This window comes from Nesoenas mayeri (assembly GCF_963082525.1).
Source record: "Nesoenas mayeri genome assembly, chromosome: 20".
In the NCBI taxonomy this organism is placed as follows: Eukaryota; Metazoa; Chordata; class Aves; order Columbiformes; family Columbidae; genus Nesoenas; species Nesoenas mayeri.
In genome coordinates this window covers 3123495-3137342 of record NC_137569.1, presented here as the reverse complement: position 1 = coordinate 3137342, position 13848 = coordinate 3123495, and the positions used below count along the sequence as shown (strand labels likewise).

The 13848-nt window shown below is 45.6% G+C and overlaps 1 protein-coding gene across 5 annotated transcripts in view; it reads left to right on the top strand.

The window, feature by feature from the left end:
* The window catches only part of VPS53 (VPS53 subunit of GARP complex), a 59348-nt gene that overhangs the window by 29807 nt on the left and 15693 nt on the right, over positions 1 to 13848 (top strand). For all 5 annotated transcript variants that reach the window (XM_080356950.1, XM_080356949.1, XM_080356948.1 and 2 more), the window contains 5 exons: positions 2178 to 2272; positions 6525 to 6767; positions 8200 to 8347; positions 9236 to 9318; positions 12796 to 12874. In XM_080356950.1, coding sequence (XP_080213076.1) covers positions 2178 to 2272; positions 6525 to 6767; positions 8200 to 8347; positions 9236 to 9318; positions 12796 to 12874 — 648 coding nt within the window. The remainder of the gene's footprint in view (positions 1 to 2177; positions 2273 to 6524; positions 6768 to 8199; positions 8348 to 9235; positions 9319 to 12795; positions 12875 to 13848) is intronic.

Genomic DNA, 13848 nt, shown 5'->3' with positions numbered 1-13848 from the left:
GGATTTTTTATCTCTATAGCGTTTTTCAATCCAGTACCTCTGCAAAGCAGGCAACACCTCACTGCTTGTAAAAGCACTGGTTTCCAAAGCCCTCTGCAAACATTAAAGGACTGAATAGCAAAAGCAATTGTTTTAATTGGCACCAGTATCAAAGCCTGTAAGCCCCGTAATTTTTACTCACCAGACAGACGTTTTCTAAGTGCTCGGTTGTGCGTTGCTCAGGGCAGGTACCCTCTTTGTTTGGGGGGTTCACAGCCCTGTCAATGGGCCGCTTACAGGTGGTACCCGATGGGTGACCAGGGCCCCAGCACCCACTCCTGTCTGTGTTTTTGGGGTGGTAGCTGTTCACCAGCACAGCTGGGTGCAGCACATCCCCTCCAGATTTGCACACAAGCAGGGCAGCTCCCCTCTCCTGGACGGGGAAGGTTGAAGATGAAGAGTTTTGAGTGGTAAAGCTCTTCCGAGACACTAGTCCTGAGAATTTGAGACACTTGGGAGTGTAAGAGGGAGCACAAGAGTTGGGGGAAGGGGGATCCGTGTTAAAAAAGAACCTCTTTTAGTGATCCTAACAGTTCATTTTAATCTGTTTACTTTGGATAGTAATGAAAGGAAACTGGGCCAGCTGCAGACCTCCTTACTGTGACAACAGTAACCTTTTATTATTTCCATCAAACTCGAGGAGGAAATAGCTTAAACATCTGCAGCTTTTGGACAGGATTGCACACTCAAAAATACAGCTTCACTGCTACTGTTAAAAGATTTAGTATTCTCTCCACCAGACATGCTGGGAGCAGCACGGTGCAAAGACACACAGAAAACCAGTCCTGCAGTAGGAGTTGGCTTTTCCAGCCTGGTAAATCATAAACATCATGAACCTGCAGCCTTTGTCATCCTGGGGACTTGGCGACCGGCTGGTTTCTGTAATTCCCACCTATTGTTTTCCTCCTGACCCCAGTGAGCAGAGGGGCTGGGGCACCGGGCAGTGGCTCTGTCCCAAAGCTGGAAAAACGTACATTCTCCAGCCATGCTGTTGTGAGAAGGTGAATGAAGGCAGTCTCATAGGGGTGGTCTGCTCTCCATAAAACCACTTGCTCATTTTTGGCTTGCACGTGTCTTTGAGTCTTAATTATTCCTGAGAAGCGCTTCCCTTGTCATTCTTCGCTATTTCTGCAAGTGACTTTGCGCCACCTCCTCTGTCATTTAGGAGAGCGTGTCCTTTAGGCTCTCTTGTTTTGCTTTTCTTATTCTAAAAAAGAAATGGAGCTGGAAAATTCATCTCCTCGTTGGCTGGGAGCTGCTCCTGGCTTTTTGCGGAGAGGTAGGAATTCCATTGCCGATCACCGCAGCCCTCTTTGCAGGCTTCGCAGTGAAAAATCGCCAGCTTGCCGGGAAGCAACAAGAAAAGTTGTCTATCAGTGAACATAAAATCTAGCTGAAAACGAGCTTAAAGGCCCTGCCCAACCTGGTAGTTAAACGTGCACAAATTAAAGCATGTGAGTAGTCCCGATGGCTTCAGTGTGATGTGTTTGGCCACTGTGTAGAGTGCAGCACTAAAGTAAAATGAGAGTAAACCAGATGACTCCCCAATGGCATATGTGCTTAATGCTCTAAATGTGATTTTAAAATAGAAGTCTTTGCATCCTCAGAAACTTGTTTCACAGTGAAAGCAGTCCTGTAATGTTGCCTGTATAATTCCAGTTCCTCCAGTAATTTTGTTCTGTTTATCTAAATAAAATGCGTCCAGATGAAATCTGGAACTGTGAGTTATTAATGTTCTAAAATGTAGGGATTTTTTCAATGCTGCTTCCAAATAACTGCTGCATTTCATTTCAGAGGTGGCTAGTGGAGTCTTGTTAGTGTTCAAAGGTTCAGCAAAGTTTTGTTTACCAGCTGCATTAAGATTGTTCTACTGAAATCTGTTATCATGCAGCAGGCTTCTCTTTAATAATAAGAATATTTTACAAGTGAAAAGATATTTCCTTGGAATAGTAACAGCTCCGTAAGAGCAAGGGGAGGCTTGGACACACTGGGGCTGTGTATACTGTTCATTACATACTGTCCATGATTTGACAGTAGATTTATGTGTTGTAGTATTTCTAAAGAGGTAGATCCTTCTGGGCTGTTACATTAATATTTCTCCTAGGTCTTAAACCAACACTCTGAATGTTTCCTTACAGCCAAAGAAGCCAAAGGTCCCTGACAATCCTTTCCATGGCATTGTTTCCAAGTGCTTTGAGCCTCACCTTTATGTGTATATCGAGTCCCAGGACAAGTGAGTAACCAGCACGCTCTTTTGGGTTTGTTTTTGAGTGTGTATTGGAGTTGGATTGAACTAGAGTCTGTACTCGAGCTGCAGAAAATTAATTTATTGCAAGTGTGTTTTCTGATCTCAGCAGGAGCAGTGTTTGTGGTTCGAGAAAGAACGAGCAGGGCCTTTTCTTGGGCAGAAATGAGCGTCCAGAGCGCTGGGGGTGTCGGGTTGTCTGTAATTGCGAAGGCCGGCAGGAACGGTGCCCGTTGCTGTTCTGCGGAAGAGGCTTTAGTGCTTCTGAAATTGCTTCTGTTCCCTCTGCAATTCCCACTGCAGACAAATGCTTTTCTTTCGTCTCATGTCTTCCACAAATAGCAGGTTTGCTTTTTCTGTAAAATACACATGTGGCTTCGTGGCAGAGGAGTTTGAAGATTTGCTTTGTAGAAATAAGTTATTTGAGATCCTTAGATGAAAGCTGCTGTAGATGAGCTGGCGGTAAGATAACATTATCATTGCTCACAGATTGGGCTTTAATCCGCAGAACCCTTCTTCATCTTCCTCTTTGACTTGCAGCAAAATAACTGGAATGAAAGGAGCTTTCAGCCTAGAGCTGTGAGAAGTTTTGAGAGCTATCACCTTATTTTTCTTGTGCACCTCAATTCACACCATGGTTTAAATAACAACTGCAGAGCCAGTGGGGAAAGGGCATAGGTGAAAAAGGTTTACTATGGTCTTTTAGTGCAGGTTAGTGGCTGGAGAGGAGAAAGAGGAGCCAGTTGCATGTAACTCATCTATCTATGCCCTTCTATTTTCCAAGGACTTACACATGAGAGAGTGAATAACTCGAGGCTCGTACTGCCCTGATTTTTCCATCTTGAAAAAGGTTTCCTGTGTCGCATCAACATTTTATGCTTAAAAAAAAAGAAACAATAAAATTAAACCTTGCACAAGGGTCTGTCGTGCTGGCTTTAGGTTCCGCTCTGCAGTATAACAAAGGGAACAGATATTTTCTCTGAGCACTAACTTGTATAAATATTTCTTCCCATCTCACTGGAGGCCGTTTTATTCACCATTTCCGTAATTCTACCCCACTGTTCTCCTGGCCCTTTCCATTGATTTCTTTTTGTCTTTTTCTTTTCCAATCTTGAGATGTTTTCTATTAGCTTTATAGCCACGGGCTGCAAGGAGTTCAAAGAGAAACTGCCACAGTATTCCCCATGCTGACTCTGCCTGCCAGAAATTGTGCTCCTTCGTTATTTTCCTGTCTTCTTCCTCCTTTGGTTGAACTTTTGGGGAATCTGTTGCTGATGTCTGAAAGTGAGGAGTTGCTTAGGTAATTAATTGTATATTTGGGCTCTGAATAGTGTGACAGTTTTGTTCGTCGTTGCCTCAAGTCTGTGGAAGAAAGCAGCCCGGACCTTTTCTCCTGAAAAATTGTTTCCGTACCCATTTAAAGAAGCACATTGCCAAAATCTGCAGCAATTTAAGAGGCGACACCTGAAAGAAAGACTTTGAAGATGCTGCTGTCCGCCCTTAGCTGCGGTGTAAATATCAGATTTCTGAGCAGCGAAGCAGGTTTCATTTCTGCCCCTTTGGGATCGGTGTCTTGAGCTCTTTGTGGCGTGTTGGAGCCGGGTCTGCAGCCCTGGGAGGACGCAGAGCTGTGCTTAAACCTGAGAAAATGCACATGTGCATTCAGATGATTTGGAGAACAGGCTCTTTGTGTCTCTGGAAACTGTCCTGCCAGGTGTCTCAGTGCCATTGTCCTTCCCGTACCCACCAGATACCGACTGTTCACAGCCCGACTTAGCAAGCACCGTGTTCTTCTCCCGTGCTGCTCAGGAGTTGCCTGGTTTCTCTCCTGGTTGCCAGAGATGCAGAAAGAACACTGAGTAGGTTGAGTGAAAGCAAAAAGCAAGAGGAATATAGGAATTAAAGGACTTAAGACCCACAGTAACATTCCCTTTATATGATTTCATATTTTCTCTTGGTTAGATTTGGAGAGTTCTTGCTCCCAATAAATACACTATGGTTAGGAAATACCACATCTGCGTTACCAGAGGATCTTCTGTGAGCTTTTTTGCAGAGCCTATATAGAGAAAATGCCCATTTTCTGTAGCTCTCCCACCTTCTCCATGTTTCATCTCCTGCCAAATTCTTTGTGCTCCCGTTGTACCACGCACCGGTTGTAAGAATTCCTGTTGTATTTGGGCCAACTGAGACTGATGTGTAAGTCTGAGTGACATGGACTGAGGTGTTCATTAGTCATATATTAGTTCCATTAGCGCACAATATCCTGCATTTTTGCTTGTATCAGTCCCTTCTGAAGGAAGAGCAGTCCTTTCACAGGCTGTTTGTCCAGGTTGGGATCAGAACACAGTGCTGCTCTCCCAACTATTCTGGACAGCTGCATTTGCTCCCGCATCCCAGTTGACAAAACCTTGGGGAACCAGGAAAATGTAGATACATTTCATTTTGTTCATCCGGGAAAATGTAGATACATTTCACTTTGCCTCGGAGAAGAGGAGAACATGTGGATAAGCACAAAGACACAAACCCGCTGACATTCCTCGCCGCGTCTTGAGACCGAGAGAATGCAAAAGAAGGAAAAGCGGCTGGTGAATGCAACGAAAGCTCCACTTTTTCTCAGATGGAGCAGCGCAGAGGTGGAAACGCAGCTGGTTGGTTTGGTGGGACTTTTGATGAGGAACGAGCCGCGGCCACTTTGCTGGAGAAGCCGGTGGGATGCAGCAGCACATGGAGCCCCTGGCAGCAGCGGCTGCTTGGGTCCCGCAGCTCTAGAGGGACATTTTCCTTCTCTGTGCTCAAACACAATCAATACTTCGGTTCAGCCTTCAATTGCTCGTGCCAGGGTAGAGATTTATCACGTCGGTTGAGCAGCCTGATGCTTTTACAGTTCTTGTAACAAAGCCGAGGAACTGTGTGTATCTGTGGAATCAGAGCTATGTAAAGTGCTCGCAGCAGCAAGCAATAAGCATGAAAAAAGGGGCTACTTGTCTTTGCGTTTGAGCCTAGCTTAAGCCAAGGCTTAAGGTTAAGCCTCGTGATTTAAAGCCCTGATATTGCCAGCACATTTCTGTAGGTGAGTTTGGCGCAGGGGATCATCCAGGGTAGGAGCTCGTCTCTTTGCAGCAATCTGTCAGGAAAGAGCCAGGTCACCTTTTCTGCTTGTGCTGAGATGGAATCAGTGGTTTTCTCTTCCACAAGACTAAAATAAAGAAAGGGGTAAGTGGAGCCGAGACTGGTGTTAAACAGGAGTATAAAATCCAGGAACTTCTTCTCGCCTCCTTTTGGTCAGCGGAGTTGCCATCCTGTCATCTGAAATGTCTTTATATTCCTCAAAAGACTTCCTTGTGGAAGTTTGTGTGCATTAGTGTGTCTGAGGGAGGAGGCTGATTGCTGTAATTTAGTTCGTCTGTGCTGAGCTCCAGTGTCGGGAGGGCTGCTCTTGGTTCCTGACACGGATGTGCTGTCTCTGGGGGAGTAGGAGCAGAGGAACACCCCAGGATCAAGAGACTTCTCTGGTCCCGTGGTGATGGTTCTGGCCCTCTGCCGTGTTGAAAAGCCTTTTTGTCATGATGAAATGGTGGAGTGAAGTTTATTGTTGCCTAAAACCCAAAATACTTGAGTAAGGACCAGGTTATAATGAATCACTTGAGACAACAGGAGGGCTTTTTGTGCTTTTAAAAGGAGTTTGAGTCAGAAGCGCGCTTTGTGCTCGCGGTAAATAAAACCTCTTTAAAGGATGTGTGAGGTTCTGCAAAACCAGGTGGTATCCAAATGGGACCAAGAAATGGCCAATTGCAGACACCATTCTGAACACATCCCTTTAAAAGCTGTATTCCCCGGGCTCTGTGCCGGAGGCCGGTGATTTGGGAAGCCCGACTGTTACATTTGCCAGTGCCAGGAATGAAACTCGAGCGTACGCTTTATGCACTTGCATCAAATGTGCTGAACCCAGCCCTGGCAGGTTTGCGAGCTTTTATGTGCGACTGGAGGACAGATCGAAGCTGCCACTAAAACTCTGGAGTACAAAAGGTCGTTACTCATCGGTCCCGTCCGCGTTATTGCGTGAGCTTTGTGCTGAGAGGGTGGAGATAAGAAAAGGCTGGAAAACCCAGCTGTTAAAACCTAAATGCATTTGCTGGTGTGTCACAAGATGGGGCATCTGATTTGAAGCGTTATTCTCTTTCTTCTCCCCATTTCCTCCTCTAACATCCTAAAATATCTTTCTGTTGTTCCCCCACATCAGGAATCTCGGCGAGCTGATCGACAGGTTTGTGGCTGATTTCAAGGCTCAGGGTCCCCCCAAGCCCAACGTGGACGAAGGAGGCGCCGTCCTGCCCAGCTGCGCCGACCTCTTTGTGTACTACAAGAAGTGCATGGTGCAGTGCTCCCAACTCAGCACCGGTGAGCCCATGATCGCCCTCACCACCATCTTCCAGAAGTACCTTCGGGAATACGCCTGGAAAATTCTCTCTGGAAACCTGCCCAAGTGAGTTTCCCTTCCCAAACGGTCTCAACCATCTGGCGAGACGTCCCAGGGAGGAGCGGATGCTTTGTAAAAATGATTAGTAAATACATCCTTGTGGACACTCGTGTTTCACTGTCAAATCAACACAACTGCATTTACTTCACAATTTCCTCAAAAGTTCAAATCGTTGCACTGAGAAACAGGGAGAGACCGAATGGACAGTCACAGTATTGTTTTTCTTTTAATGGCCCCTGGCAAATAGGTTCATATTTGGCTTTGATTAGCAGTCAGATTTGCAGTTTCTTGAGGTTCCTTTTGAAACGCCAGCCCAAGTCTGACTTTTAGAATTGCACTTACCCTGCCACTTGGGCAACAAAGTCGTGCTGTCTTAACTCAGCATTAAACGTATCACAATTTACAGTCAGGGTGGTTTATCTGTGTGATGCTGAAGTGCTTACTTGTAACTCCCTCTGCTCTGTAACTTCTTCCATATGTATGAATAAAATATGTAGATGTAAATCCAGTGCAAGTAAAGGAAATTGTTATGGGTTTACACCAATATGGGTAAGTGTGCAGGCTAAAGGAGCTCCCTGAGATATTGCCAGCCTTAGCTACTGATATTTTATATGCTATTTACCATCTCCAGTTTGTTTCCCTGGTAAACCTGGGAGCAGCCGAATGTATTTCTGAAACCAGTAAAATCTTTTACAGATGGAAGGGGAAAGGGTTATATCCAGACAAGTGGAAAGATAAATTTAATGTGCATTCTCCATCAGACCTCAGTTGCATTCTTTATACACATTTTTTTGTGTGCTCCATTTTTCCTGTCCAAGATAAATATCACTGTCCTATTTTTTTTAATGGATTTGGATTATAGAGTTGAGAGGTAGGGAATTTCCTGACTCTAAACTGTTCTGAGTCCTTCTTTGTTGATACACAGCCATTAATCACTTGAAGATGGTGGAAAGAAGCCGTATCTTTTATAATTTACTGTGTTGATATCATCAGTTTTTAAAACAGGTTACCAAAGTTTCAAATGCATGTTGACATCTGTTTAGGACGGAGAAGATAAATATGACAATGTGCCTGATAGCTACTGAGATTTTTCTGTAATCTTTAATTGGATTTTGAGTAACTGGCGGTGAAGGTGAAGGTAACTGGGGAAAGCTGTTCCACTCGCATCCTGATCCGCCGTGTTGGGAATGAGGGAGTTGTCCTTTGCCTGAAGACTTGACACACAGTTCTGTTTGTCTTTCTAAAAGATATTCCTCAACAAAAATAGCCGCTGTGGTTTGACGTAGAGCGGCGCTGACCTATGTTGCACAGCACATTGGACTTTGTGGTCATCAGGGCTTTTCATAGCGTTGAAACCTTGCGGAAATTCTGCGATGTGTGCGTCTGCACACCTGCAAGCCTTACGGGTTTTGTCTTTTTTACATATTTCTTTTTCCAGGACAACCAGCAGCAGCGGCGGGCTCACCATCACTAGTTTGCTGAAAGAAAAGGAAGGCTCCGAAGTGGCCAAGTTTACTTTAGAAGAGCTCTGCCTCATCTGCAGCATCCTCAGCACCGCCGAGTACTGTTTGGCCACCACCCAGCAGGTGAGCACCCCTGGGGGGCACCCGGCAGCACCCCCCTCTATGACAAGGTGCTGGAGGAGTCAGAAGTACTCAGATATCCCTGGTGGTGTCTGCTGCACGTAGCATCCCGTTGATTATTGAGCTCTGCATTATTAAATCTATATTTCAAAGAAAGAAAAGTATTGATTTTCCTCTTTCTACATGAGAAAACTCATTTGCTGTAATCCTGCTTTGCAACATCAGTTTTGGATTCAATCCTTTTGTACTTGTTATGTAATCTGTTTTGGATTGGGGACCAATTGTTTTTGAAGACTCTTCTCACGGTCCGTGATCCCTTTTTTATAAAAATAAGAAAACCAGTAATTCAAAATAGGTTTGGGAAAATGCTTGCATGAAATATTGGGGCAAAGTGGAGTGAAGAGAGGCAGTATTGATGCTGGTATGGTTTGCAGCCACAATGCTTCTTACACCCAGGTGCTTTCAAAATGCAGTGAGTTAGTAGATGAGCTGCGATGTTTGGCCGTACCAAGGCCTCTCCACCACGAGAACTGGCAATCCTCCTCCTCCTCTGCAGTTTGGGCGCAGACAGGGTGTTGGAAAACATCTTTATTAGCAGGACAGGTGCCACGGTGTTAAGCTGGGACATTAGCATGTCAGACTAGAGTTACACAGATGACCTTGGAGGTGACTCCTCTGAGGACGCGGTGCCACCGTAGCCCGTCCTGGCAGATCCGTTTGTCTGGGTGTCCAACAAGGAGAGACATCCACCATTCACTGCCGGAGTTTTGGAAATAGGCTGGGCTTAGATTAGGTTTTAAGAAGCTGACTTTTCCAGGACATAAGTTTTCAAAAATGATCATTTCAAATAAGAAATCTGACCTTTCTGTTGCTTGTTTTGTTTCTTAACAGCTGGAAGAGAAACTCAAAGAAAAAGTGGACGCAAGTCTAGTGGAGAGAATCAACCTGACGGGAGAGATGGACACGTTCAGCATGTACGTTCAGCAGGTGCATCCTCCCAGAGTATCTCAAACATCCCAGTTTGTCAGCCAGATGGTGCTGGAGTAATACAAGCCCAAGATCCCGCTGTGGTAGAACCCACCCAGACACGCAGCCTTAGGCACAGGCGTTTCCCTGGTGAAGGAATGGTTGCCCTCTGGCCAGTCCCAGAGCAGCAGGACAGACTTCAGATGTAGTTGTTCCCCATCGTCCTCGCCAAAGGAGCAAAAGCACTGGAAAGGGGAAAGGAAATAGTGAGTTTCCATTTGAAACAGCATTTGCATCTTGGCAGCTCAGGGAGGTGGCTGTTACATTTCAAGAAAGGAAGCTATTTCGGTACATTCCTTCCTGCTTTAACTTCCCACTGTTAATCAGCAGCCTTGTCAGTATGATCAAACCCCATTTCAGATGACATAAAAGACCGATCCAATCTTATATTTGGGGATTATAATTGAGAGAAGATTATGACTCATTAAAATAACTTTTCACGTAACGATGCTAAAAATACTCCCCTCTAACATCCTCTCCTCTCCGCCACTGACAAACAGATTGAATATTCTTTGAGAGGAAAAAAGTAATAGTTTTGCCTCACATCAGACAAACTAAAAGCTTGGCAAAGCTGGGAAAACAGCCCCTATCACCAGCTCTCCTTCTCCCTAAAACTAAGAGTCAGCCCAGGCAGCAGAAAGACCTTTTAGAGACTTCCTTCCCGCGATTCCTCCTCTCTTGCTCCAGTGGGCAGGATCCCGCTGAATCCCCATCCAGGTTTTTCACGTGGTCTCGGGCTCCGTTCCAGGCTGCAGAGACTCCCTTCCTTTAGATATTTCTCAGAGCTGTTTAAGAGCGGATCCTTGACCAGAAGCTGGGGTTGCCGTGTCCACTAAGCCAAAGCAAGCAAGGTAGCTGGGGACTAGAAATAAAATACGCCGTATGATGGGTTTTTCCCAAGCCAAGGGTGAGTTGTGTGTTTTCTTGTGGCGTCTCTGGCAGGAGCCACCTGCCCTGCGCCACTGCTCTGTTTGCACCGTGCCCGTCTTGCGAGGTGGTCGATCATAGGAAGCCAATATGACATGTTTCAGGAATTGTTTAAATGTATAGTTCACGTGTGCCTTTTTGGACAGCTTTAAAGTTAAACCGACAGGCCTGACGTATCTTGTAACAAAGGCTTTTTAATTGACTTTCAGTCTGTTCCAGGATAGTGCTTTGTCCAGCCTTCTGTCAGCGTAAGTCAGAGCTATAAACCTCTCTGGCGTTTGCTCATTCAACATCAAACAAGTTGTTTCTTCTGGGATTTGATGTCTTGTTAAGCAAAGTCATAAAGAAAGTGATAAAACGTTGCTGCTGAAGCCTGGAAAGTGCTGCTTCCTTCACAGAAAGGAGGTGCAGAACCACCCCAGTGTATATAAAGTGATCAGCCTGGGGGTTTTACCCTTGCGGTGGTGAAGCATTTTCCTTGGGAAATGTGGAAAAGATAATGAGCTCTTCTTGAAGCTCAACATGTGGAAAGATTTGTTGTGTAAATGCAGAAATCCACGGTTCCCACCCCCTGCACCCTCTTGATCTGTAGTGAGATTATGGGCAGCGTTCAGAGACCCCCTGAAGGCCCAAAGTCTTGAGTTTCCTATAGTAAGAACTTACTATACTACAACTTTACTACTGCTTCCCAATCCATCGGCAGGGATTGCGTGGGGATTCATTAACAGCCACTGAATTCCTGTTCTGTGCTGCCCGAGGCGAAGGTTGGAAGTGGCTTCTAGCAGCACCAGGATCCAAACCCTCCTGCATGTCACAGTGCTTTGCGTTTGCAACACACTTCTTGCTGCACCATTACCCATCTACAGCAGGTATTTATTTGAAAACACAGACAAATAGGTTTCTCTCCCTATTCGCAGTTTTGTGGTTCTCAGGCGAGAGCCCGTAGTTGGTGACGCAGCTTGAGACAAACTCCTGACGTGCGGAGACTGGTGATGAAGTCACTTGCTTTCCCCTGTGAGTGTTGTGTTTCATTTTGGTGCTGAACCACAGCTCTTTGCTACGAGTCGCTGCCAGCCGTGCAGCCGTCAGCTGTGCCCAGGGGACAGTGGTTTCAGTCCGGCTCCCTTGGCATCGCTCGAGCTGGTGGAATCCCCCAAGGGAGTAAATCCCATAGCGCCCAGCAGAAGCACCAGCAGAAACAATCACAGGCTTTTTTTTATCCTATTACGAGTTTCAGATCATGTAACGTGGAGCCAGTGGTCACTTCATCTCCCATATTAATTTTTCCAACTGATTTTGGATGAGTTTGCCGTTACAAATTATTGCTCTGAAGGAACAGTCTTTACGTGGCATCCTGTGCCAGTCTTTGTGTGCTCTAGGAAAGGGAACAGCCAACTTCTGCGGCTTGTGGTGAAGAACAACACCGAGACCCCAGCAGTGGTTGTACCGTATCTCAATGAGGATGCCTAAAAGTATTTTAAATAGTGAATTCCAGAGTCGTACCCAGAACTGCACAAAGAAGACGAGGGGGAGGAAAGATGGTATGAGGAAGCGCTGGTCACATTTCGTACAGGTCTGTGATTCCCATCTGCTCTCCCATCACGAGAAGAGCAAAAGGCAAATCCAGTTCTTACATATCTAATCCTGAAGTTGTAAACAGGCATGTGTGGCAGATTTAAAGTTTACGCTGGTTTTTTAAACTGTACTTACTTAGTGAAATGGTCACTTATTGCTTCTAGCAGAAGTTGTCTGCAGTGCCGGTGCTGGGTTACATGCCCCTGAGGGTGGGCTTAGCGTCTCGGCTGTTGGTTTAGGATCAGTTGCACCTTTGTGCATGTTGTAATATGGTGGCATCAAATACATCTCTAAGCAATATCATGCTGTTTAAAACAGGAGGAGGAAGGGAAATGTGTTTGCCTAATTTGGCCTTTAGCCTGGTGTATGTCTGTGTGAAACCCCAGCGATGGATGGCGGCAATCCTAGACATAGTGTAAATAAGACATCTGCCTGATCTGCTCAAACGGGAGACACGTTCAGAACTCACACAGATGTGCTTTGTAAAATCCTCTTTGCAAGTTTCTGTAAGTGGAGAGATGATAAAATGTTAGTTTTATGCAGACTGGATTAAATTTGAAGCCAAGTCCCGCTCTGGGCTCAGTACTCGGGAGGTTTTCCTCTTTCTGGTGCGTGGGTGGGGGGTTACCCCATCTGACACCCTTGATCTCCAGCTCCTTCGATGTGTCAGCACAGAGAAAAGTCAACTATAAAAATGTCGTCTCCACACTAAAGCCGGTTGTGCAGCTCCCTGGTGAACAAACAGTGTGCAGAACTTCCCGGGTTCTATTCCGTACGAGCTTTATCGGTGTGCATTCACAGCACAACGCTACTGTCGGCTTGGAGGTGATTTTCCTGCTGTCACGGTCAAACCCGCCAGTTCTGGTGCTGTGTTGCTGAGCACTCGTCTCAAACTCCTGCTTGATTTTGGTTTTCTTTTGCAGTGTGATCTCCAACAGCATCCAGCTGTTAGTGCAGGACCTGGATGCAGCCTGCGACCCTGCCCTGACCGCCATGAGCAAGGTAGGGGATGGATTTGCTTCAGGAACGGGGACTCTTGTTCGCTTTGATCGCTCGATTTCGCTATTGACCTGTCCTTTTATGCTGCCTGGAGACTTACCCATATATTGATTTCTTGCTTTTTACAGCAGCAATTGCTGTATTTATAAATATATCCTTCACTCCAAAACCTCTTATTATTCAGATTAGAGCTTTCGGTCTTTTGCAGCGCAGCGAAACACACAGACAATTAAATACTTTCTGTAAGTACATAAGGCTTTCTCTTTCCCTTCCTAATGCTACCGAGAGCCTTTAAAATTGGGAAAACTTTTGTTAGTGTGAAATTTCAAATGCGCCTTCTGGTTTGCTATCCTCTTTGTGTTCTTTTTGATTTTACCAGCCTGCTTGTTTGTGGTTGTTAAATGGAGGTACTCAAAGGGGAATGTGGAGCTGAGATTGAGCCCCGTTGCTTCTATGATCCTCTCAGGGACATATGGAGCCGTTCCTAGAGAGGCCCATGCGATTAGTGCTTAAGGATTTTGTTGCAGTTACACTGCTGGCTTTTATACGTTTGAAATGCAGAGCGGGGTTTTCTTGCCAAAGTATTGTGCAAACCCAGACTGCTTTAGGCAGAGGTGAAGACAACAAAAGTGGATTGAACTTTTTTTTTTTTTAATTAGAAATATTAAACAGAGCGCTCCATTTTTGTAGGATCAACACACTGTCTCGCTGCCATGAATTTTAATAGCTTTCTGCTTTATGATGTATTCCAGCTGCAACCAGCCCCGCCACCCCCAGCTAATATTGGAAGTGGAATGCAGCTGGTAATAAAGCTTGTACGTGTTCCAAAGGAAAAGAGGATTTCTTTTTCCCCAGTAAAATAACACGGTTAGGAAGGGCTCGGCGCTTCAGGTGGTGTGTGTGCTGTGTCGGTCCCTCAGATCTCAACCTACGCGGCGCAGCGGTAGTTGAATCACTTTGCTCTGACTGTTTATACC